The sequence below is a fragment of the Scardinius erythrophthalmus genome (assembly GCF_964197995.2).
Source record: "Scardinius erythrophthalmus genome assembly, chromosome: 15".
Lineage (NCBI taxonomy): Eukaryota > Metazoa > Chordata > Actinopteri > Cypriniformes > Leuciscidae > Scardinius > Scardinius erythrophthalmus.
Window position 1 is genome coordinate 37,906,256 of NC_138235.1, and position 26,465 is coordinate 37,932,720.

At 40.8% G+C, this 26,465-nt stretch overlaps 1 protein-coding gene across 1 annotated transcript; it reads right to left on the reverse strand.

The window, feature by feature from the left end:
* Window positions 1-1,320: 1,320 nt before the first annotated feature.
* Window positions 1,321-20,636, reverse strand: LOC308703241 (E3 ubiquitin-protein ligase TRIM39-like; the record flags this gene model as incomplete). The annotated part of the gene is made up of 6 exons (XM_081386561.1): window positions 1,321-1,859; window positions 1,985-2,011; window positions 3,170-3,320; window positions 18,311-18,532; window positions 19,076-19,171; window positions 20,082-20,636. 6 exons carry the CDS (start codon window positions 20,634-20,636, stop codon window positions 1,321-1,323), a joined length of 1,590 nt encoding a protein of 529 aa, XP_081242687.1.
* Window positions 20,637-26,465: the final 5,829 nt, after the last annotated feature.

Sequence of the window (26,465 nt, forward strand, 5' to 3'; positions counted from 1 at the left end):
CAGACCCTGAGTTGGCTTTTTTTCTGATAAATTACAAGTTTTCAGATATGCTGAAATAAATAATAGTAAACTGTAATGAAATAGCAAGGTAAAATACAACATACATGAGACATGAAATGAATACAAAAGACTGTTCCATGATAACAAAAAGTAGGTGCTTTAGGATGTAACTTTTATTTTATGTACTAACGTTAGATCTACTGTCTAACGTCACTCATCCCACTACGATCATATTGTTTATAATACACATTTCCAGACACGTTCAGTAGGCCTACAGTAATATTACTTCCTACACTGAAATTGTTCAGTCTAGTTGACTAACCGTTTTCGTTATCATTCATTGACCTATGTTGACATTGCTAATTGTGAAAGATACACGAATAGTTAGTGAAATGCCTTATGCTAGATAACACCACATGTCGGCAAAATACAGTCAATAACGTTATCATGGTACGAGCATGGAGCATTAGTTATACGTCAAGCTGATAAAAGTAGCCTATTATGGTAATGTAGCAGTGGGAGTTTACATGAGTTTCCAGCATGTTGTGTGATGCTTTCTCCGTTGTGTTGAAAGTCTCAGTGTGGCCGGTAGTGAGTGCGCGCTCTTGAGTTTGAGCACGAGCGCTGTTGTTGCAATCTGAAACATCACCGCTAGAGGCCGCTGGATCCTACATACAGCACCTTTAATGAAACAAAACCACATAATTTAATAATTTGTGAAATTTATGTGGGGGAAAAAAATTATTCTCTGAACCCCAAGTGGATTTACGCAAACTGAGAAAGTCAGAGAGTGTTCGGTTGTGCCCCGCTCTCCTCTATCAGTTATAAAATTGAACATTTGTCTTTATTTACATGAACCAAGAACCTCAACATTTCACAAGTAATTCAATGTTTACAGCTGGAGAGAAGAGAGAGAAAATGGCTTCAGAAATTTTTGTAGAAACGCTGGAAAGTTTGTAAATTTAGCATTTTGTAGAATTTCACCATATAATATGAAAGCATATTATGTAAAATTTCATAGTAGATTTGAAAAGCAAAGTATTAAGACAAAAGAAATAAATGTGTAACAAATTATCCATTTACACGTGTGTATATAACACACAAATATTTCATTATAGTTGATGTTTTCTCAGTGACTGATTTTTAAGGGCCTGAATATACATTTATTTTTTCCGCTTGTATTGCATATTCATTTTCTTAATAATTGTAAGTAAAAACATCTTGATTGTGGTTAGTGCAAATTATTTTTTTAATTTTTTTTTTACATATTCAAAAAACAGCACATCCACAATTAATCTTTTGAGATTTTATGTTACAGTTTCATCTGACAGGAGTGATGATCAGTGGGTTTGAGTTTTTACCTTCATCTTTTAACCCTGGGCCAAAATATGGATAGAGTTTGTCAGTGAAAGTCTGACCAGTGAAAGAGTAGATATGAGATCTGGACTCCACGTCATAAAAAGAGACCAGACCCTCCTCATAATCCACAAACACACCAACCTTCTCAGGGTTCACTCTCAGAGATAAAGAGACAGATGGACTATCACAAGCATGATATTCATTCTCATTCCTCAGCATCACAGTCCAGAATCCATCCTCAGGTCTCAGTGTGATCCTCCCCTTCCTGTTAATGGATTCTCTGGCCACTCCTAAATCCCACTGAGTCTTTCCCTTCACCTGCACCTCATAGTAAAATCTCCCTGAACTGAATCCCTGCTTTGCCAGAATCATAACACAGAAATTAAATCTCTTTGGGTTTTCTGGGAAGTCCTGCCTAATGTCTCCATGACTGACTTGTTTTCCATCATCAGACAGGATGAGACATGGAGGTGCTGTATCAGGATCCAGAGTCACATCCACTGAGAGAGATCAGACATTATCAGTCAACTTCAGAACAAACATTTTTATGTGTACAGTATATAATACAGATTAACAATATATTGCAAGCGTATTTAAGAAAATTGTGTCATCAATCACACTGTACCTGCAAACTCATGCACAAACTTCAACCCTGTGGACACAGATGGCAATATAATGATGAATTATTCATAGCAATAATTTCAGGTTAACAGTGAGTTTCTCTCTACTGGCAGCAGCAGTGGCATGCTGTTTAAAATAAAATAAAACCTATTTATTTTTAGAGAATTAGTTCAAGTAATTAGATCAGTTTTATTTAGAGACACCATTGTTAGTTCCCAGCATGCTTTGCACATGGCTGGGAATGGAGAGTAAATATTGAAATTAAGTGATATTTTATGTGTTTTTGAGTGAAGGGAAACATCTAATGTTTAATGTTCAGTTATGTTTAACATATGAAAGAGTTTCTGTTATGTTGATGTTTTGATCGTTTCCATTGAAGAGTAGAGATTATGGATAGGTTATGAATAACTGCATGTACTAATAATATGTTGCTTTGTTCAATAAGCAATAGCTTTGCTAATGCCAGTGCAGCAACAAGTGTTTATTGTGCTGTGTTGAGCATTTACTTGTACAACATAACTTAAAGTCAAGTCAAGTCATCTTCATTTATTTAGCGCTTTTTACAATACAAATTGTTTCAAAGCGGCTTTACAGAGATAACAGGAAAATAATGCAACAAAGTTTGTTTCTAGAAGAAAATAGCATCACAGTCCAGCTTAAATTAAAAAAGCACATTTCAAAAGAAAATATTAAATTCATTGCGTCATACATTAAATAATTTAGGAGATTTTACATTATTTAGGTATATTTCATTAAAGAAATCATGCCTTAAAAACTACTCAAAAATATCATGTGTAATATTGTTACCATCATTTTTTTTTAAACAGCATGTAACAATTTTTACAGTGATTTGTATTAGTGTTTGTACATGATATAGTCACATCATATCACTTACATGTCTCTAAAGTAAGTTAAAGTAATACTGTAATAATTGGTTATAACAGTTAAAGTTTGGATATAGCTTTACATAGCCTAGGTTTAGTAAGTGATTTTATCATTACCAGTCTAATGCTAACATGGCAAGTTTAAGTTATGGTAATATTTTTTAAACAGTGTGATCATTTGCAGACTGAGACAAAATAATTGTGTGATCACCAACTTTTTATTCAACCCATAATATTCCTTGAAAAAAAGTTATTTCTAAGTTAATAACAAACGAAAAATTCTATAAACTGTATTTGATACATACCAGTTTGACTGAGTTTTTCATTCAGTGTCTCATCTAGAGTTTTCTTCAGTTGAGTCAGAGCTCTATACAGAGAGTTTACATTCACATCAGAGTCAATCCTGATCTCAGTCCAGTTCTTGGTGTGTGGACGAGTGTTCAGGGATGAGCTCATCTACAGCAGGAGAGAGAGAAGACGTCTCAGGTTACGACTGTAACCTATGTTCCCGGAGAACAGGGAACGAGACACTGCGTCAAAGCGCTAGGGGAACGCCTCAGTGTGACTGATGACTGAAAACACTGTACAAACACAACAATCGTATTGGCCGGCGTCAGCCATGACATCATGCTCTAACGCGACCAGGAAGTATAAAAAGGCGCCTAGAGAACGTCATCCACTTCTTCGTCTGAAGGGACTGTACAAGCAGACCAGAGGCATGGCGACGAGATGCAGTGTCTCGTTCCCTGTTCTCAGGGAACATAGGTTACAGTCGTAACCTGAGACGTTCCCTTTCGAAAGGGAACTCGCACTGCGTCAAAGCGCTAGGGGAACGAGATACCCATGCTGCCATGCTGGGGGATGCTTTAGCAACTATGGCTGTACAAGCACAAACACATTAACTCAAAGTTAAAGCCCCTTACTGCTTACACGTCAGGTTAACAGTAGCATTTCTCCCTACAGCCACTGCCTGAGCACCAGCTCAAAGGTATGGATACCAAAACCTGATTTTTAGAGGGGGTTCCTTTAAGGGAGTACGGTTCAGAGCCTGTGGGCCCTGGCCTGCTACTTCCAGAAGGGCTGAAGTCAACCCAAATGCCAGGGAGGCTATCACGCTTAATGCTGAAGCCACCAACCTGTTTAGACCTATGGGAGGCGGAGGTCTCAGCAGGATGACTCAGAGAGCAGAGGAAGCCTGTACACTTATGCCCACGTGGTCTCCACGTGGTCTTGATTCAAAATGTGAATAGTTCATAGTGCAGAGCTCAGACAGAGAAAGGCTAAAAACAACTCTCCGTAACGAGAAGGCCCCTATTCTGTACTACTATCTGCAATGCTGTCTGCATGGAAGCCTCAGCAGGATGACTCTCGAAGGAGAGAAGGCCTGACAAATGCTAGGGTACAGCTACCCTAGGTGCTCTCTTTCCACGCTCTGCCGAGCTGTATATATGGAGGCCTCAGCAGGATGACTCTCAAGGAGAGGAGGCCTGACACATATAGTTATGAGAGCTAGCTCGACTAGCACCGGAGCGAAGGGCCTGAAGCACCTCCCTCACTTAATGCTCATGTGAACTCCATCAGCGTTTCTCACAGGTTCACGTTTAAAGTCTGTGTAGAGAGAATGGTGTCGTCTTAGCGGCCCCTAATTTAATAACAAATGATCATTGCGACAGAAGCGAATCAATCAAAACTAACTTTAGCTGGAAAATAACTTTATTAAAGAACCGCTATAAAGCCAAAACAATCTTACCTTAAATTGTACGTTTATCTCTGTAAAGCTGCTTTGAAACAATCTACATTGTTAAAAGCGCTATATAAATGAAGATGACTTGACTTGACTTGACCTCCTCAGAGTGGGAGGGGCCACTTCTCAAGCTCTACCTGCAACATCTGTTTGCATGGAAGCCTTAGCAGGATGACTCTCGAAGGAGAGGAGGCCTGACACATGCTATAAGCAATCAACACAGCCTAACTGTATATATGGAGGCCTCAGCAGGAAGACTCTTAAAGGAGAGGAGGCCTGACACATATAGTTAGGAGAGCCAGCTCGATTATGACCAGAGCGAAGGGCCTAAAGCACCTCCTCAGAGCAGGAGGGGCCACTTCTCAAGCTCTACCTGGAAGGCTGTTTGCATGGAACTCTGGAGTATGGAGGCCTCAGCATGACAACTCTCAAAATTAGAGGAAGCCTACCACATCCTAAGTGCTTCTCCAGAAACATACCTGATCGCATAAGGAAGGCTATTTATAACTTATAGACATTCTGTCGAGCTCTAGAGAATGGAGGCCTCAGCAGATAACTCCCAGAAGTGGGAGGAAGCCTAACCATGCCTCTAAGCACACGGAAACCAATCCTGGAGGCTGTTAACCAGAATATAAATACATATATTATTATATTTAAATACACACACACATATATATACATATTCTGTGGTTTGGTATTTTTATATTTATTTATTTATTTATTTATTTATAGCCTGTTCATTTTAACTGAAGTAGGCATGTAGTGCCAACAACTCTGCTAGCGGTGCTGGTAGGGTGTGGCCAGAGAGAGAGCGCTCATAGGAAGGTTTTTTTTTTTTTTTTTGCGCGTCCACTCTGACATGCTGCCATGGCAACTCAAGCCTGGCGGGCGCGAGTCAATAAAGCACTGACTGTTGGACCAGAGGACGCATCAGAGTGCGCATCCCCACCGCACAGTTCGTTCTCGTCACCCGCCGACGAGTTTGAGAGATTCACTCCTCTCTCGTCAGCGAGCTCCCTCTGAGATCCCCGCGATCTGAGTCTCCTCTCGGCCTCGGCACGAGCGGGACCTGACCCGTGGGGCAAAAATGACTGTCCCTCCTCCCTCGAGAAGAAAGACAGATGAGAACGGAGCGTTCTCATTGAGAAACGCTCACAGTCCGTGCACTCCGTTCCCTCGAGAACAGAGCGCGTGTGCTCTTCACCCAGAAAAAGCATGCAAAGTAGTGAGTGTCACCAGGCGTGAGAACCTCTCACACGGGTCGGCACTCTTCCCTTGTTGCCATAGTTTTGTTTTACTCACAGTGTCAGTAAACCAGTCCCTGAAGACGAAAAAGAGGATGACATGTTCTCTAAGCGCCCTTTTATACTTCCTGGTTTTGCTAGAGCATGACGTCATGGCTGACGCCAGCCAATACGATTGTCGTGTTTGTACAGTGTTTTCAGTCATCAGTCACACTGAGGCATTCCCCTAGCGCTTTGATGCAGTGCGAGTTCCCTTTCGAAAGGGAACTGTTAAATATGATCATTATTTTTAAAGCAGTTAATTTAATATGTTTTACACAGGAGCTTTCTAACACAGTTGAAGCAAAACCTCTGTATTGATATGGATGATATCACCTGTAATGGAAATTTTTGATTTTCATTGATTATAGTAAGATTTTCATTATAACATTGAAGAGACCCGTGCAGTACGTGGTCTCAGATTTAGTTCACTCAATATGTGTGTGTTTTTAAACTGGGTAACAGGCGAGACAGCAAGAAGGAGGCAGATCATAGAGATAGTGGGGTCAGAGGTCGTCCAATTTGGAACTTGTGAGCTTGTAGGCATAAGCTCAGTAGAAGAAGAGACTAGTAGTCAGTATCTCTCCTTCTTTAGATAAGAAGTCTGTAAGAGGAAACCTTGAAAATGATATAAAAGCAGCTCTGCCCTCCCTTTCTCTGTCGCACTTGTTTCACAGACTGTACTTGTACCTCTGTGCGGCAACTGGGCCTTCTTGCAAGAATAAATACTTTTAAAAGACTATTTGACTCAGAAATGTCTCTTACACGGTGATTGATTGTTTAATGAATGCTTAATGATTTTTTTGCCGCAACACACCATACTTCCTCTAGTTGATTGATTACATGAATAATTGGTTATATATTCTGTATTAGAACATTACTGACATATTTAAATATGCAAATGAAGCATTGTCTAATTGAATATGCACTGTTTTTATTAAATATCCAGAACAGAAATCTGAATATTGAATAAAGCCAGGTTCAACATACTTGTTTGATTTTGTTGACGTATTAAGTTTTCACTGATGGGATTTTGGATTTTTTTTTAGGAATTAGATGTTGTATAAATCTGGTGAATGATATATTAACAAACCCCTCAGTAAAAACCTTCAGAATATAGACAGGAATAAAACTGTAAAGTTTGGTGTGTGTAAAGCTGCAGACGAGGAGATTTCTGACTGAGGGCTATTTAAGTTCACTGAAACTAATACCACACATATTAAAAACACCCTGGTATCCCCCACAATACCAAGACAAGAACATTTCTCATTTTTATTTAGTCTAACTTAAACGTTTTGGTTACATATGGTAACCTTCGTTCCCTGAGGGAGGGAACAGAGACGCCACGTCGAGACCGACGAATAGGAATCTCGCTAAAGAGGCCAATCTACTTCGAGTGAAACTAAAACGAGCCAATACACATTGGCATGCAATCATTTGCATCAGCTGTTCAGCCTCGCAGCGCGGGTATATAACGAGCAGCTGGTGTGATTGCACGTCAGTTTTTTTGCTGAGGAGCCAAGCCCGAAAAGCTTGCTATCCCGACGGGCAGCAGCAGCAGATGTGGCGATGGGATGTGGCGTCTCCGTTCCCTCCCTCAGGGAACGAGGGTTACCATATGTAACCGAGACGTTTCTCTTTGATCGATTAGTCGACACCACGTCGAGACCGTGAATAGGAATCCCTACTAAAGGGCCACAGCTGCTGTACCCCATCCAGCACTCTAAGTCTCTACACCCTCGTGTCTGGAAGGACGATAGAATAGGGCTTACACCGAGTGTATCTGTCACTGTTGTTCCGTGATAACACATACAGTGGAATTATTGGATAACACTGGGAAAGCGTGCCCTTTCTATGGAGGGAAGCAACACTGCGGAAGCCACAATCTTCGAAGGAGTTATGTGGAAAGATACATATAGACTAGCCCAAAAGTTGTACTACATATGAATATTGGGTGACTTAGCCTAAGGGAAAGAAACCGGCTTCGATTAGGAGCAGCCGTGGAGAATACACATATGGGATCCCCGTAGGGTCACACATATGGGACCCAGCCTAAACCCAGTTCTCAAGGATTCAACGGATAAAGGCCTGGCACTGGATGCTCCACCATGTTCGGGCCGAGGGTGTTGGAGGACTCACAGGTTTTTCACTCTGGAGAATATGGAGCACACTAGGGTGCAGCAAGCCTCTACACGTAGGCTATAGTATCTAGCGAACGTGTTAGGTGTCGCCCAACCTGCAGCTCTACAGATATCTGTTAGCGAGGAGCCACGTGCCAGTGCCTAGGGGGATGCAACGCCTCTCGTGGAATGAGTATGCAACCTGAGAGGGCGGGGCAAGCCTTGAGCTTGGTAAACCACGGCGATGGCATCCACTATTCAGTGGGCCATCTTCTGCTTGGAGCCAGCCTTTCCCTTCTGCTGGCCTCCGTAATAGACAAAGAGCTGATCTGAGGTCCTGACGCTTTACGTTCTGTCCACGTATATACGCAGAGCGCAAACGGGACAGAGCAAAGACAGGGCTGGGTCTGCCTCCTCCAGGGGCAGCGCTTGCAGGTTCACTACCTGGTCTCTAAAAGGAGTGGTAGGAACCTTGGGCACATAGCCAGGCCAGGGTCTCAGTACAACATGGTTGTCACCCGGCCCGAACTCTAGTCAGGGAAAGGTCCCAAGAGGGTATGAAGGGGGGTCGAGGAGGGTTTAACCAAAGGATTTCCCACTCGGCCTTCTTCTGGGGGAGGGAGCGGTGCGGTCACTGTCTCCAGAAGAGCATTCCTATCCATCTCCAGGTCGCCTGTCCTTGGGCCGCTTGCTCTTGGCTTTACCACCCTTCTTGGCGGGGGCCTAGATGAACGGGGGGGGGGGGGGGCAGCGACTGGCTCCATGGCGCCATTTAGGTGGAGGCTGCTGCTGCGGCGCAGGAGCGAGGGCAGACGCAGGAGGTCACCCCCGGCGACGAGCAAACTGAGGGGCCGCAGGCGGTGGGGTGGAGGCAGCAGCTGAGTATTTTTTTCATAGGTACTCTTCAACTGTGAGAGACAGAATCTAAAACAAAAATCCAGAAAATCACATTGTATGATTTTTAAATAATTAATTTGCCTTTTATTGCATGACATAAGTGATCACCTACCAACCAGTAAGAATTCCGGCTCTCACAGACTTGTTAGTTTTTCTTTAAGAAGCCCTCCTTTTCTCCACTCATTACCTGTATTAACTGCACCTGTTTGAACTCGTTACCTGTATAAAAGACACCTGTCCACACACTCAATCAAACAGACTCCAACCTCTACACCAGGGGTCACCAATCTCGGTCCTGGAGGGCCGCTGTCCTGCAGAGTTTAGCTCCAACCCCAATTAAACACACCTGAACCAGCTAATCAAGATCTCACTAGGCATACTGACTTTCAAACAGGGGTGTTGGAGCTGGTTGGAGCTAAACTCTGCTCTACACAATGGCCAAGACCAGAGAGCTGTGTAAGGACATCGGGGATAAAATTGTAAACCTGCACAAGGCTGGGATGGGCTACAGGACAATAGGCAAGCAGCTTGGTGAGAAGGAATGGGAGAAGGTCATGTGGTCTGATGAGACAAAAATAGAGCTTTTTGGTCTAAACTTCACTCGCCGTGTTTGGAGGAAGAAGAAGGATGAGTACAACACCAAGAACACCATCCCAACCATGAAGCATGGAGGTGGAAACATCATTATTTGGGGATACTTTTCTGCAGTGGCGTAGCCAGTCTCCAGACCTGAACCCAATAGAAAATCTTTGGAGGGAGCTGAAAGTCCATATTGCCCAGCGACAGCCCCGAAACCTGAAGGATCTGGAGAAGGTCTGTATGGAGGAGTGGGCCAAAATCCCTGCTGCAGTGTGTGCAAACCTGGTCAAGAACTACAGGAAACGTATGATCTCTGTAATTGCAAACAAAGGTTTCTGTACCAAATATTAAGTTCTGCTTTTCTGATGTATCAAATACTTACTGTATGTCATGCAATAAAATGCAAATCAATTACTTAAAAATCATACAATGGGATTTTCTGGATTTTTGTTTTAGATTTCGTCACTCAGAGTTGAAGAGTACCTATGATAAAATTACAGACTTCTACATGCTTAATCAGCAGTGTATCAAATACTTGTTCTCCCCACTGTATACTCGCGCTGCAAGGCTGAACAGCTGATGCAAATGATTGCATGCCAATGTGTATTGGCTCGTTTTAGTTTGATTTAAAGTAGATTGGCCTCTCTAGCGAGATTCCTATTTGTCGGTCTTGATGTGGCGTCGACTGACCGACCGAAGAGGAACTACAACTGAAATAAAAATGAATAGAAAATATAGACGTTTGAAACAATTTTATTTATACTAATGTCAAAACAATTAAATTATTAAAACTTTAACTAAAATGTTAGTTAAAATATAATTAAAAATTAAACAAAATATTTAAATAAAATAACTGCTTAGGAGAAAAAAACCTAATAACAGACAGCTGAACGTAATCAGTAACCAATGAGACTAACTAGGATGCAATTAAGACTAAACTGAACTCAGGGGCTATTTGCATGACACCGTTTTCAGCTAATAAGCATTTAAAAAAATTATGTGTTTTGACTGTTCATTTACACGACAACAGTTCCTGACAACACCCAAAACGGTTCCTGAAAACACAAACGTTTGATAACGGGTTTCAAAGTACACGTTTTTAAAAACTGTCTCCGTGTAAACGATAAAAACGCAAATCTCTGAAGATGAGGACATCATGCACATGCGTATTACATGTTCAGTCTATAGTGTTTCATCACCATCTAATGGCCTGGCAGCAAAATATAGGGTTTTTAGTCGTTTTTACGGATCCGTGTGAATGAGGATCATTTTGACAATGGTGTAGAAGAAAACTCAAAGGAAAAACTTCTCCATTTTCAGCATATCGTTGTCATGTAAATGTACCCTCAAGATAGATAGACAGATTGTTTATTTAGCCACACGAAAATGCCGGTGGAATTTGTTTTTCGGTACAGATTGTTTAACCTCTACATCATCATACATTACAAACAACAAATAGACAATACACTTCACAACATGTAACAATACAAGATACAGTGGGTGACTGACCATACATTTACATTTATTTATTTAGCAGATGCTTTTATCCAAAGCGACTTACAAATGATAACAATAGAAGCAGTTAAACTAACAGTAGGACAACAATATGCAAGTGCTATGACCCTTCTCAGTTTAATCTAACGCAGTACATGTTATTTTTTTATAGAATAGAATAGAAGAGAAAGTGTTAGTATTACTGGATCAAGTGCTGTCGAAAAAGAAGCGTCTTCAGCCATTTCTTGAAAGTTGTTATGGACTCAGCAGCTCTGGTTGAGCTAGGCAGATCATTCCACCAGCAGGGAACAGTCATGGTAAAGGTCCGAGAAAGAGATTTTGTGCCTCTTTGAGATGGCACCACAAGACATCTTTCACTTGCAGAGCGCAAGTTTCTGGATGGCACATAAGTCTGAAGTAATGAGTTTAAGTAAAGGGGAGCAGAGCCAGTGGTTGTTCTGTAGGCAAACATCAGTCACTTGATTTTGATGCGAGCAGCAACTGGCAACCAGTGCAATTTTGTGAGGAGAGGAGTGACGTGCTCTCTTCGGCTCGTTAAAGACCACTCTAGCTGCGGCGTTCTGGATCAGTTGCAGAGGTCTGACCGTGCAAGTTGGAAGACCAGCCAGGAGAGAATTACAGTAGTCCAGTCTGGATAGAACTAGCGCTTGGACAATGGGTTGTGTAGCATGCTCTGATAGGAAGGGCCTGATCCTCCTAATGTTGTATAAGGCAAATCTACATGACCGGGCAGTTCTAGCAATGTGGTCTGTGAAGTTCAATTGATCATCAATTACCACTCCAAGGTTCCTGGCTGACCTTGGTGGAGTTATGGATGACGAGCCTAGCTGAATGGTGAAGTTGTGATGAAGTGTTGGGTTGGCTGGGACCACAAATAGCTCTGTCTTCGCAAGGTTTAGTTGAAGGTGGTGGTCCTTCATCCAGCCAGAAATGTCTGTCAGGCAGGCTGAGATATGATCAGCTACTGTCGGATCGTCAGGCGGGAATGAGAGGTAGAGTTTTGTGTAAGCAGCATAGCAGTGATAGGAAAAGCCATGTTTCTGAATCACAGATCCTAGTGATGTCATGTAGATGGAGAAGAGAAGTGGTCCAAGCACTGAGACCTGAGGCACTCCAGTAGCTCGATGTTGGGTCTTAGATGCCTCACCCCTCCACGATACCCTAAAGGGCCTATCTGAGAGGTAAGACTTGAACCATTGGAGTGTGGTTCCCGAGATGCCCTTCAAATTTAGGATTGACAGGAGGATCTGGTGGTTAACTGTGTCAAAGGCAGCAGACAGATCCAGCAGGATGAGAACTTAGGATTTGGAAGCTGCTTTTGCCAGTCTCAGAGTTTCAATTACTGAGAGCAGGGCAGTCTCAGTTGATCCGCTTTTGAAACCAGACTGATTGTTGTCCAAGAGGTTGTTCTGTGTAAGGAAGGAAGAGATCTGGTTGAAAACAACTCGTTCAAGTGTTTTCGCAACGAATGGAAGAAGAGATTACGGTCTGTAATTTTTCAGATGTGCTGGATTTAGAGTGGGTTTCTTAAGCAGTGGGTTGTCTGAGTCTGCTTAAATGCTGTGGGAAAGGTACCAGTGTGAAGAGGGGTGTTTATGATGTGTGTGAGTGCGGGTACAACTGAGGATGAAATGGCTTGAAGTAGGTTAGTGGGAATAGGATCAAGCGGACAGATGGTAGGGCAATTGGAAAGGAGGAGTTTGGAGACTTCTGCCTATGAAAGTAGAGAGAAGGAGGTTAGAATGTGTGTGTTAGCTGGTAAAATGTGTGTGTCAGTTTGTGGATTGGTAAATTGGCCGCTGATGGTGGTTATTTTATTTATGAAGAATGTGGCAAAATATTATGAGAGGACAACTAAACTAAACTAAAGAGAGGAGTTCAGAGTCCTGATGGCTATGGGGAAAAAGCTGTTTATGAAGCATTTGGTCTTGGTAGAGAGTGACCTGTAGCGCCTCCCTGAGGGAAGGAGCTGAAAGCGCTGGTGGACAGAGTGTGAGGGGTCGGAGATGATTTTCTTTGCTCGCTTTATCTTATCGACTCAGTCTTATCGACTGAGGGCAGTGATTTCCCTATGATCTTGGATGCTTTGTTGACAGTCTGCTGTAGTTTGTTCTTTATTTGGGTGTCTGTGCTACCATACAATACTGTGATTGATGATGTAATGATGGACTCGATGATAGCGGAATAGAACAGAACAAGGAGCTGATGTTTGATCCGGTATTTTTTAACCTGCCTGAGGAAGTAAAGTCTTTGTTGAGCTTTTGCAATGATGTGTTTAGTGTTAGTTGTCCACTTCAGGTTATTGCTAATGTGTGATGGTGATGGTGATTGGATTGTCATTTATTTGTATGGGTGCTTTGGGAAATGGCCTACGTCTAAAGTCAATAATGAGTTCCTGGGTTTTGGCTGTGTTGAGCTGGAGGTCATTGTTTGAACACCAATTTACAGTTTAGTCCACCACCATGCGGTACTGTGTTTCATCATTGTCTGAGATGAGACCTACAATGGTTGTGTCATCCACATACTTTATTGTTTTCACTGAAGTGTCCATGGATGTAAAGTATGCTGTATAAAGGGAAAAGAGCCAAGGGGAGAGAACACAGCCCTGAGGAGCTCCTGTACTGAGGGTGAGAGGGTGTGAGGTTATGCTATTAACCTTCACCCTCTGTGATCTATTCCACAGGAAGCTCCTTATCCAGTGGCATATGGCTGGGTCAATGTTCATGTCCAAGAGTGTGGTAAAGAGTTTAGATGGGTTAATACTGTTAAAGGCGGAACTAAAGTCTATCAACAGGATGCGTGTGTAGGTGTTTGGTGATTCAAGATTTTGCAAGGTATGGTGGAGTGCTATGCTGATTGCATCCTCAACGGACCGGTTGGCTTGATAGGTGAACTGATATGAGTCCATCAGCAAGGAAGTGCAGGATTTCAGGTATGCCAGAATAATCAGTTCAAATGCTTTTATCACCACAGATGTTAGGGCAACTGGTCTGAAGTCATTGAGGCAGGTGATCTTTGAGGACTTTGGCACAGGAATAATGATGGAGCATTTAAAGCATTGTGGGACTGTACATTGGCTTAATGAGATGTTAAAAATGGTGGAAAAAACAGGCGCCAATTGAGCTGCACAATGGCTAAGGGGGGGGGGGGATGGCTGGTGAGGTAGGCATTTCAAATCTTGCATAAAAGTTATTTAATATGTCTGGGAGACTTGGATCATTGTTAAGAGTGGAGATGGGGTGTTTTTTGTAGTCTGTCATGTCCTTAAAATTTTTCCATATTGATCTTGAGCTGCTTGATGAGAATTGTTGTTCCAGTTTCGTTCCATAACTGTGCTTTGCTCTCCTTATTGCAGCTCGTAGTTTTTAATTTGGCTGTTATGTATTGACTCTCGTCTCCATTTTTGTACGCCCAGTTCTTTTCTTTGCGTAAGAGATGTAAGTCTTTGAAGAACCATGGTTTTTTATTGCCATAGAATGTCACTGTTTTGGTGGGGATGCACATTTCCTCGCAGAACTTGATGTATGACGTCACAGTATCAGTGAGTTTGTCGAGGAAGTCACAAGCTGCACTGAATATGTCCCAATTCGTGCATTCGAAACACCCTCAAAGCGTTTAAATGGCATCTATGGACTAGGACCTGACAGATTTGGATGTTTTCTTACGTCCACAAATTTTTTTATTATTGCGCAGACAGTAACAATACAGTCAAGGAAACAGTCAAGGTAACATTATCTGCACGTTTTCCTTTTTTTTTTTTTTTTTTTTACAGTTGAGCACCAGGTAGTGTACTTCAGTTTTTCTAGAGATAGGAATGACATAAGATCTTTTAGCCAAGAGTTGGTTGGGGGTGGAGTTGGACACTTCCAATGTAGCAAAATACATCTTCTAGCAACCAGGGAGGTAAAAGCAATAACGTCTGATTGTTGTTTTGTTAAAAGAGAAGAGAAAACAGACACTCCAAAGGTGGCAACAATAGGACATGGAGGGAGAGAAATATGCAAAGCCCCTGAAAAAAAAATAAAAAAAGGAAGCCCAGAATGAGGCAAGAGAAAAAAGTATGTACATGATCAGCTGGGGAAAAGGAGCACCTAGTACAAGAATCATCTGTTTCTGGGAACAATTTATGGAGTCTAGCTTTGGTAAAGTGTGTTCGGTGCAAAACTTTTAACTGAATCAAACTTAACCCGGCACATGTAGAAATAGAGTTAACTCTAACAAGAGCCTCGGACCAAAGCTCTTCAGAAAGGCTGAGCTCTAACTCTTTCTCCCAAGTTGACTTCAGACAGGAGAGAGATGAAATTCTAGATGAAATTAACATGAAATAGATCAGGGATTTTTCTGGCAATTGGGGAAAACTAGGGAAATGAGTTCTTGCAAAATTACGAAGTTAATAAGCCTGTAGTATGTAAATTATATTTGGATACTACAAGGTCCTTGAAAGTAGCAAAAGAATTATCAATGAAATCTGAAAAACAAACAATGCCTTTATCACGCCATCTTTTAAAAGTGTGATCAATAACAGATGGTAAAAACAAGTGATTGTTGCAGATAGGGATGAGAACAGAGAGTGATTTCAAATGAAAATGTTGTCGAAATTGTTTCCAAATTTTTAAAGTTGATAACACAATGGGATTTTTGGTATAGCTAGAGGGTCGGAGAGATAGAGGAGCAAGGACTAGTGCTGGAAGAGAAGAGGAGGTACAAGTAGCGGCTTCTAGTGTACACCAGTTAACCTCTGGAGCATTATACCATGATGAAATCTTAGAAATATTGCCAGCCCAGGAATAAAATTAAAAATTTGGCAGAGCTAAACCACCATCGCTTTTACAGCGTTGAAGAATAGTTTTGTTTACTTTAGGAATCTTACCTGCCCAAATAAAAGAGGAGACTGTTTTATCAAGACAGTTGAAAAAAGATTTAGGAAGAAAAAGAGGGAGAGAACATTAATTTTAATTGTCTCCACTCTTCCTACAAGAGAGAGAGGTAGGCTGCCCCAACGTTTTAAATCAAGTTTAATTTGTTCAACCAAGTTGGTGAAATTATTCTTAAAAAGAGAACTGAAAGAGTGAGAAATGTTAACCCCTGAATAACGAAACCCGATAGAAGATAAATGAAAGGGTAGGGCGCTTTGAGGAATTTTCCTAGCCGCATCGTTTATGGGGAAACATTCACTTTTTGCAAAATTCAATTTGTAACCAGAAAAAGAGCCAAAGGTGTCAAAGCAGGCGCATAACCTCATCATAACCTCAGGGTCCTGGAGATATAGCAACAGATCATCGGCATGTAGAGAGACCCGATGTTCAGTGCTTCCCCTATGGATGTTGGATATTAATGGGGAAGATTTTAAAGCAATAGAAAGCGGTTCAATTCCCAGGGCAAAAAGAAGAGGGGACAGAGGGCATCCCTGCCTTGTCCCACGGGAGAGAGAAAAGAAAGAAGAACTATCAAAATTGGTTTTAACGCTTGCAGAAGGGGCTGAGTATAAAAGGCGAATCCATGAAATCAAATTGTGCCCGAAACAACATTTTTCTAATACAGTAAATAAATAATTCCATTCTACCCGGTCAAAAGCTTTTCAGCGTCAAGGGAAATAATCATTTCTGAAGCTAAAGTATGGGATGGATAAAAAATTACGTTTAGCAAATGACGAATATTAGATGACATTTGACGTCCCCTAATAAACCCAGTTTGGTCTTCAGATATAATATCAGGTAGACATAAATCTATTCGCCTTGCCAACACCTTTGCTAAGATTTTTACGTCAGCGTTTAATAAACTAATGGGCCTATAACTACTACATAAAGTAGGGTCTTTGTTTTTTTTTTAATAGAAGGGAAATAGATGCTTGATTTAATGAGGCTGGAAGACAGCCCTGTTGAAAAGACTCATTGTACATATCGAACAGTAAGGGGGCTAATTGAATAGAGAATTTCTTATAAAAGTCTAAAGGGAAACCATCGGGCCCTGGAGCCTTGTTACACTGCATGATGCTAATACTAGTGAAAAGTTAATCTAACCTGATAGGTTCATCCAAGGTCTTTGCATTGTTTGTATTAACAATTGGTATATTTAAATTATGGAAAAATGAGTCCATTAAAGATGAGTCAGAAGGAGATTGAGAGGTGTAAAGCTTAGAGTAAAATGTGGAAAAGTTAGAATTCATTTTATGAGGGTCAGAAACAAGCTTGTCTGAAGAGTCGTAAAAAATTTGTGTTATGTAGCGTGATGCAAACTGGTGTTTAAGCTGAGAGGCAAGAAGACGGCCTGCTTTGTCCCCATGTTCATAATAGGTGGCTTTGGTTCTTTTAAGTAAATATTCTGCCTTATGTGTTGAGAGCAAATCAAATTCAGTTTGTAGCTTTAAGCGTTTCAGTTTAAGTTTGGGGCTGGGCTTGCAAGAATACTGATTATCCACCTCTAAAATTGAGCGTATAAGCTCTTGCTGCAGTGATTTGGATGTTTTCTTAATGGATTTAAGCTTTTGTCTGTACTTTGGGATGAGGAGCAACACAGCATGGTCAGACCTCCCCAGTGGAGCCCTCGGGAATTCCCCGGTAAGCATCTGAAACTGAGATGTAGCAGTGATCCAGTGTTTTGCTTTCTCTGCTTTTGCAAGTGACTTGTTGCTTGTAGTTTGGGAGTTTGGATGACAGGTTTGTGTGGTTGAAATCACCTAATACGATGACAGACGTATCAGGGTTGGAGCTTTTAACAGATGAGTTGTGTTGGGAGAGATCACTAATAAACAAAGAAACAAACACATGCAGGCATCCATCTCTACACCCCACAGAGTGAATATGTGGTTAAAGCTTCTTGTGTTGGAGATTTTCCATTGCCTCATGTAAAAGTCTGTATTGCTGTGTCTAAGACAGAAACCAGGTTAAACCAGGTCAAAGAGTTGTGAGGATGGAAAAGTCCCTAACAAACCCAATGAGAAAGATGTGTATAGGTGGTTGATAAGATGGTACTGAAAAACATGTTAATTAAAAATGATGGATGGCATTAGGACACTACAGGTGCAGAGAATCATGTTACCTGAGATATATTTTTTTAAATGGGTGTGGCCAAAGATTTTTCCACCAATAAAGAGATGTCTCCTGGAAAGATGATTCTAATGGTCACGAGATCTCGAAGCGGAGCAAAAAAGAATAAGATATCTGATTGGCTACCTAGTGATAAGAAAAGGGTATAAAACCTGAAGCCTGACCATTGCAAGTCAGATGTACAGATGGCCAGTTGACCACAAAGAACAGAGTGTTTGTCCTGTAATATTGTACATATTGACTGAGATAGATGTTGACAGACCTGTATGAGATGGAGATGATCGTCAGTGTGTGAGAGCTGCTCCAGCTCAGTGTTTCTCCTCTTCAGCTCAGTGATTTCCTGATGCAGCTCTTTAATGAGATCTTCAGCCTGTTTCTCTGCTGCTTTCTGCTGTTCCTCCATCATCTTCAGCTGCTCAGACTGATATCTCTCAATGGAGCGAATCAGATCAGTGAAGATCTTAACACTTTCCTCTGTGTTTCTCTGATGATTGAAAACAGTTTTATTTGTTAATCTATTCCATATTCACATTATTTAAAAGGATATTTCACCCCAAAATGAAAATTCTATAATCTTTAATTAAACTTATGTCTCTTAAAATGTCAGATTTTCAGTGTAACACAAAATAAATGTTTTGCATGCTGCTCTTGAGGGCTAGATGTAGTTAATCATCTCTGTATATTTAAGTTCCTCATTTTGTTCTGTTGATTTGTAGGTTATTATTTGTGCACAACACACTGTCTCGCATTTTGGCTGTTTATTCTGAGTATTATATTAAATCATATGTTATTGAATCATCGTCTTCATCTTCTGTGGAACTAAGCATTACACATGAGGGTTACTAGATGATGGCAGAACCTGCAATTTAATTCAACGCTTTTATTAAATAGATCAAACTATTATGATGCATATCTTTTTTTAAACATATTTTTTTGCTAGGATAGTTAGAGAGTGAACAGAAAGTGAAAGGGGGATCGGAAACGACCATGAGTCAGGATATGAACTCGGGTTGATCGAAGCACAAACCTTTCTCAGCTCTACTGAGTGTTTGATCTCTTGAATCTTCTTCATTCTGTCCTGGATCATCTGATGAACGTCTGTCTGTGTTTGAACCAGCTGATTCTACATACAGAGAAAAACACAGACACACTTATCCCTGAATATAGCTTTCCATCTTCTTACAGTCTTATATATTTTTTTAAAAACCTTTAAAGATCAAATTAATTCAAATTTATAGTTTGAATCTTAAAGTCCATGTCTGACTGTTTTGAGAGTGACAAAATCAGCTTTTATCAGATGTAATGAAAGGTTCTTCAACATGTCAAGACTCAGGAAAGAAAATGTATAGGTTACTAATGTAACCCCCATTCCCTGACGAAAGGAATGGAGATGTTACGTTGGACTGAACTGATGTATTGCAATCTCGCATTAGAGCCCAATCACCTTTGAGTGGTAACAGAACAAGCCAATGTGAGATTTGCATTGCAAGCCACTCTCCGCTCCTCTCTCTGAGACGGTGTCCCGGCCGTTTCAGCGGAGGTACAGGCGTTGTGTACAGGTGTCTAGGTTACATCAGTCAGTCACGTTTGACGTTCTCAGTCATCCAGCCGTGGGACATGGTTGGAGGATTCCACTCGACATCCAGTCGTCTGCTGGAGCCCCGAATGAGATGCTGGGTTCCCCATGGGACCACGGGGATTCACCCGGCAGGAGAGACACACCAACAAAGGTACAACTCACTTACTAAACAATGATTGAAGAGCAGAGTGAAACAACATCTGCTCTGCTCCGAAGCATAAGCTTAATGTGTGAGTTTGCACGCTGCCTTATATAACTAGAAGCGGGAAGTGGCTTGTGATGCAAATCTCTTTCGCCAATGTGCATTGGCTTGTTCTGTTACCACTCGATGGTGATTGGGCTCTCAGGCGAGATCCCTATACGTCAGTTCAGTCCGATGTAATGTCGAACGTGACAGACTGATAGGGAACTGAATTTCATGGAGTGTTTAAAGTGTTTTGTTTGTAACTCTTGCCTTCTTGTCTTGACTCTCCTCCTCTATAGGAACAGTGTTGTGAGTCCTGTGTTCTCCTTCAGTGCAGGACAGACAAACACACGTCTGGTCATCTCTGCAGAACAGCTCCAGAGGTCTCTCGTGTTTCTGGCATATATAATCCTCCAGATTTTCCACAGCATTGATCAGTGTGTGTTTCTTTAGACGTGGGACTCTGCGATGAGGCTCCAGATGAGAGTCACAGTAAGAGCTTTGACACGTCAGGCAGGTCTTCACTGCTTTCTGCTTTCTTTCACCACAGAAGTCACAGAACACCTCAGATTCTCCTGGACCGAGCTTCTCCTTAAAGTGTTGCACAATCTCTCTGAATGTTGTATTAATCTTGAGCTTAGGTCTTTTGCTGAATCTTTCTTTACAGAGTGGACAGAAGCAGGCCTGTGAGTTCGGCCAGCACTCGCTCAGGCAGGTTCTGCAGAAGTTGTGTCCACATGGAGTGGAGACTGGATCAGTGAACGCTCCCAGACAGATGGAGCACTGGAGCTTCTCATTTAGTGATGGACCACTGGAGGATGCCATGGCTGAAAAGATAAGTAATGACGACAATATATCATCTGCATTGCTGAAGAGAGCAACTTTCATAATACAAGTAATGTTCACCGAGTAAATTAGTTTGCGTTCTAAAATGTATGTTGCACGGTTAAAAATGATTAAAACTAAAATCTGTACTATGAACCACTGTCAAGCAGTCAAAGTAGCCATACGTGCCATAAACTGGCATATATGAGTCATCAGATTCTGACAGGAAGTTCCTCCACCATTAACTCTAACCTCACTGAGCCTATCAGCTCCGCCTCTAACTGCCAGTCTGAGACTGCTGGGCTTATACTTTAGATCAGTGGTTCTCAACTCCAGTCCTCGGGACCCGCTGCTCTGCACATTTTGTATGTCTCTCTTATCTGACACACTCAAATCAGTTCATGGAGTCTCTCCTAACGAGCTGATGATCTGGTTCAGGTGTGTTAAATAAGGGAGACATACAAAATGTGCAAAGCAGTGGGTCCCGAGGACTGGAGTTGAGAACCACTGCTTTAGATGGCTGTAGTCAGATCTATTGGGCTGCAAAAGAATCATCTAAATACAGAAACTAAACGTGTCTCTGGGAGCCACAGTACAGCAAACCGTTTTTTACAACACCATTTTATACAATCATGAAAAGGTCTTTATATATATAAAAGACAGCACAGAAAGGGGTGAAATTTTAATTTTTCAAACAAATAACCCACTAAGCAAACATCTGTACATATCAGGTGTCAGTTTTTTTTAATGGACTTTTACTAGAAAAATCAGTAACACTTTATAATAACTGCATGCTATTAATCATTAGTTAAGCATTACTAAATAGTCAATTAAAAATGTATAAAGCATTAATAGACATTAATAAGCAGTTTATAAATACAGCTATAAATGCTTTATTCTTGATTTATAAGCATATCTATAATGTGTTTAATAATTGTATTTTCTTACAAAGCATGTTGAGGTCTGTAATTTTCATCATAGGTACACTTCAACTGTGAGAGAAGGAATCTATAACGAAAATCCAGAAAATCACATTGTATGATTTTTAAATAATTAATTTGCATTTTATTGCATGACAAGTAATTGATCACCTACCAACCAGTAAGAATTCCGGCTCTCACAGACCTGTTAGTTTTTCTTTAAGAAGCCCTCCTGTTCTCCACTCATTACCTGTATTAACTGCACCTGTTTGAACTCGTTACCAGTATAAAAGACACCTGTCCACACACTCAATCAAACAGACTCCAACCTCTCCACAATGGCCAAGGCCAGAGAGCTGTGTAAGGTCATCAGGGATAAAATTGTAGACCTGCACAAGGCTGGGATGGGCTACAGGACAATAGGCAAGCAGCTTGGTGAGAAGCCAACAACTGTTGGCACAATTATTAGAAAATGGAAGAAGTTCAAGATGACAGGGGCAACTAAGGGCAACTAAGGAGAGGATCCGTAAGAAGCATCTCAAGCTCCTGCAGTGGCCTAGCCAGTCTCCAGACCTGAACCCAATAGAAAATCTTTGGAGGGAGCTGAAAGTCTGTATTGCCCAGTGAGAGCCCCGAAGCCTGAAGGATCTGGAGAGGGTCTGTATGGAGGAGTGGGCCAAAATCCAGTGTGTGCAAACCTGGTCAAGAACTACAAGAACTACAAACGTAGGATCTCTGTAATTGCAAACAAAGGTATTTTCTGGATTTTTGTTTTAGATTCCATCACTCACAGTTGAAGAGTACCTATGATAAAAATTACAGACTTCTACATGCTTTGTTAAGTGGGAAAACCTGCAAAATTGGCAGTGTATCAAATACTTGTTCTACCCACTGTAAATACTTTACAAGGCATAAATAGTCCTCACTTTAGATGAGCTCAAAAAAATAGTTAACTGACCACTACTAAATGATTTATAACTACCTGAATTAACCATGAATTACAGTAGAAATACATGTTAATAAGTTCAAGTTCAAGTTCATTTATTTATATAGCACATTTAAACAGCCGCTAGACAGACCAAAGTGCTTTACAGAACAAGCATATAAAAATAAAAACAGCAAAACAACACATAAACACGTAACAAAACTAAGCTAAGATTAATTTTAAAACCAAAAAACAAATGTAGAATAGTAAAAACAACTCAAGAAAAGTAATCAATATGCTGACGAGAATAGGTATGTTTTGACCAGAGACTTAAAAACAGAGAGGTTGGGAGCCGTTCTGATCTCTAGAGGCAGGGTGTTCCACAGACGAGGCCCTGCCACTGCAAAAGCACGCTCCCCTCTACGCCTAAGTCTGACACGAGGGACTACCAGCAGCGCATGGTCGTGGGATCTGAGACTTCTGGACGGAATGTACGGATGAATAAGTTCAGAGAGATAAACCGGTGCTATGTTGTGTAAAGATTTGAAGACAAAGAGAAGGATTTTAAAATCTATTCTCTGCCGAACTGGTAGCCAATGTAAAGATCTGAGGATGGGAGAGATATTATCATATTTGCGACAATTCTGGATGAGTCTGGCCGCAGCATTTTGGACTAACTGAAGACGGGAGATTTGAGAATCTGATATACCGGGACCAGCCGGCAGTGTGAGGAGAGAGAGTTATTTAAAATAGTTATAATCCCACCCCCGCGTCCATTAGGACAAGGAGAGTTAAAAAATGTACAATAAAGCATTTATTAACACACTAAGTAACTATAACTATATGACTGAATAATAATATGTATTTAAACAGTTTATTAATCATTTACTTACACTTTCTAAGTGAATTTATGAACCACTGACAATTCCTAAATAACCGGTTTGTAAACAATGCAATACTTAATTTAGAAATGATAAATTGATCATTAATAAAGTATGAAAATACAATTATTAAACACATTATAGATATGCTTTTAATCAAGAACAAAGCATTTATAACTATTTATAAACTGCTTAATGTCTATTAATGCTTTATAAATGACGAATTAACTGTTTACTAATGCTTACTAATGATTAATAGTGTGCAGTTATTATAAAGTGTTACCGAAAAATCATTTAGATTTTTTATTCGTTCATTCTGTCGCTAGTTCAAGTACTTCCTGTTTCTAAAGTCTCTAAAGTGTTATGTGACCACAAATAATCAAACTTTGATTTATAGCCAAAAAAGAAATAAAAATGACAGTATTTTACCAACAGTCTGATGCTGCTTCATGCTACCAAACTACTGAACTAGCTCTAACATTTTCATCGCTTACCTGTGAGTGAATATGAGATCTGGTCATTAATTTCAGAGTTTCTGAAATGAAATGCTGTTGTTTGATGAAGCTTCCTGTTCATCTGTTTAGTTTCACTTACACTGACATCTTTTACATACTTGCAGTGATGCTATAGCTCCGCCCATAATCATAAATATGGAACAGTTCATAATTCATCCCTGCTGAGTGTGTAAACAGTGTAAGAAACTTTTATCAAGTTATCAGTAATCACTATTCGCTCCGTGAAGACTAGAGACTTCAGGGACAGCCCGAAGGGGAGGACTTTGTACTGAAATGACTGACCCTCGAACGCAAAGCAACCGTGTCGATGGAGAATCAAGACATGAAAGTATGAATCCTCCAGGCCGATCGCTGCAAAAGCAGTGGGGAAGCGAGGTGGAGCGCAGGGACCCGACTCGGAAGGCATAGTGTCCAGAGGTGGGGTCTGAGGCGGTGCAACATTTACCTGGCTCCAAGGTTGGGCAGGGGGCGCGTGAGAAGGCATAGCGTTCTCGAACCAGACTGTGACCTGTTCATGCATTTTAGATATGCTTAAAAACATCAATTGTACTTCATTAAATATGATATTAAAAGTGTAAAAAGATTCCAGAGAGTTGATATTGTCTTTGTGTCTGCCAGTGATTTGGAGAATCTTGCGACGGTTACACTGTTGGAGAAATACCTTTAGTACGATGGGGGAAGTTGTAATGATCTGATTGGACAGTTTGAATGTCTCACTTTTTGGGTTACAGTCAGTCTGGCTTTTTTTCTCTTCTCTTTTCTAAAGTCTCTCTCTCTCTCTCTCTCTCTCTCTCTCAAGTCAAGTCAAGTCTTAAATTTTCAAAAATAAATCTTCAAAAAATAAATCTTCATTTATATAGCGCTTTTAACAACGTAGATTGTTTCAAAGCAGCTTTACAGAGATAAACGTATAATTTAAGGTAACAGAGATTGCTTTGGCTTTATAGCGGTTCTTTAATAAAGTTATTTTTCAGCTGAAGTTAATTTTGATTGATTCACTTCTGTCGCAGCGATCATTTGTTATTTAATTAGGGGCCGCTAACAAGACACCATTCTCTCTATACAGACTTTAAACGCAAACCTGTGATTAACGCTGATTGCGTTCACATGCGCATTAAGAACTGGTTTTATAGTTATGTGCGTTTGAATATATGTGCGCAGGGTTGTAATTCCCTACAAACCAAGCAAAGTACTGGTCTTTCCTTATAATTTTTTGATACAGAATTTTATTTTGTTTTGTCACTTCGGAGTAGGTACGCGAAACGAATTTTTTCCGACAACGCTTTATCTGTAGAGTGGTAAAGGGATCCTCCATAGGGAGAGACTAGTTGGCACTTCAGCACTGTGTTGACATCGGGTCCAGGTCCTTCATCAGATCTGGATACGGCCTGGATCCGGCAGGCTGCAGGAAAACCTCGGGATAAACAAAGACACTAAAATTAGCGTAGATGCCATTCTTCTTATGATGTAACGAGTACATCAGGAAGTGTTCCCGGTTCCGGCTGACCTAATCTATGCAGCCTAACATTGAATTATAGAAGTCTATAAGGTGTTATGTGTATGCTCGGTCAAAGAGATGCGTTTTTAATCTTGCTTTGAACTGACAGAGTGTGTCTGCTTCCTGGACAATGTTAGGAAGACTGTTCCAAAGTTTTGGTGCTAAATAGGAAAAGGATCTACCGCCAGCAGTCGATTTTGATATTCTAGGTATTATCAACTGGCCGGAATTTTGAGATCGCAATAGACGTGAAGGACTATAATGCGTTAAGAGCTCACTCAAGTACTGCGGAGCTAAACCATTTAGTGCTTTGTAAGTGATCAGCAATATTTTAAAATTGATGCGATGTTTAATAGGGAGCCAGTGCAGTTTTGACAGAACTGGGCTAATATGGTCATACTTCCTGGTTCTGGTAAGAACTCAAGCTGCTGCGTTTTGGACCAGATGTAGTTTGTTTATGATGCGTGCAGGGCAACCACCCAGTAGAGCATTAAAATAATCTAGCCTTGAGGTCATGAACGCATGAACTAACTGTTCTGCATTTGTCAATGAGAGCATATGGCGTAATTTAGATATATTTTTAAGATGGAAAAATGCGGGTTTACAGATACTAGACACGTGACTTTCAAATGAAAGATTGGTATCAAAGAGCACACCCAGGTTCCAAACCGACGACGAAGACTTGACAGAGCAGCCATCAAGTGTTAGACAGTATTCTAGATTATTTTACGTGAGGAAGTTTTTTTGTCCAATAATTAGAATCTCTGTTTTTTCAGAATTTAGAAGTAGGAAATTACTAGTCATCCAATTTCTTATATCAGCTATGCATTCTGTTAATTTTATGAATTGGTAAGTTTCGTTAGGTTTTGAAGAAATATAGAGCTGAGTATCGTCGGCATAACAGTGGAAGCTAATTCCATGTTTCCTAATGATATCTCCTAATGGTAGCATGTACAGAGTGAACAGCAGCGGTCCTAATACTGAGCCTTGTGGTACGCCATACTGAACTTGTGATCGATAAGACATCTCTTAATTTACTGCTACAAACTGATAATGGTCAGATAAGTATGATTTAAACTGTAAGACTGAA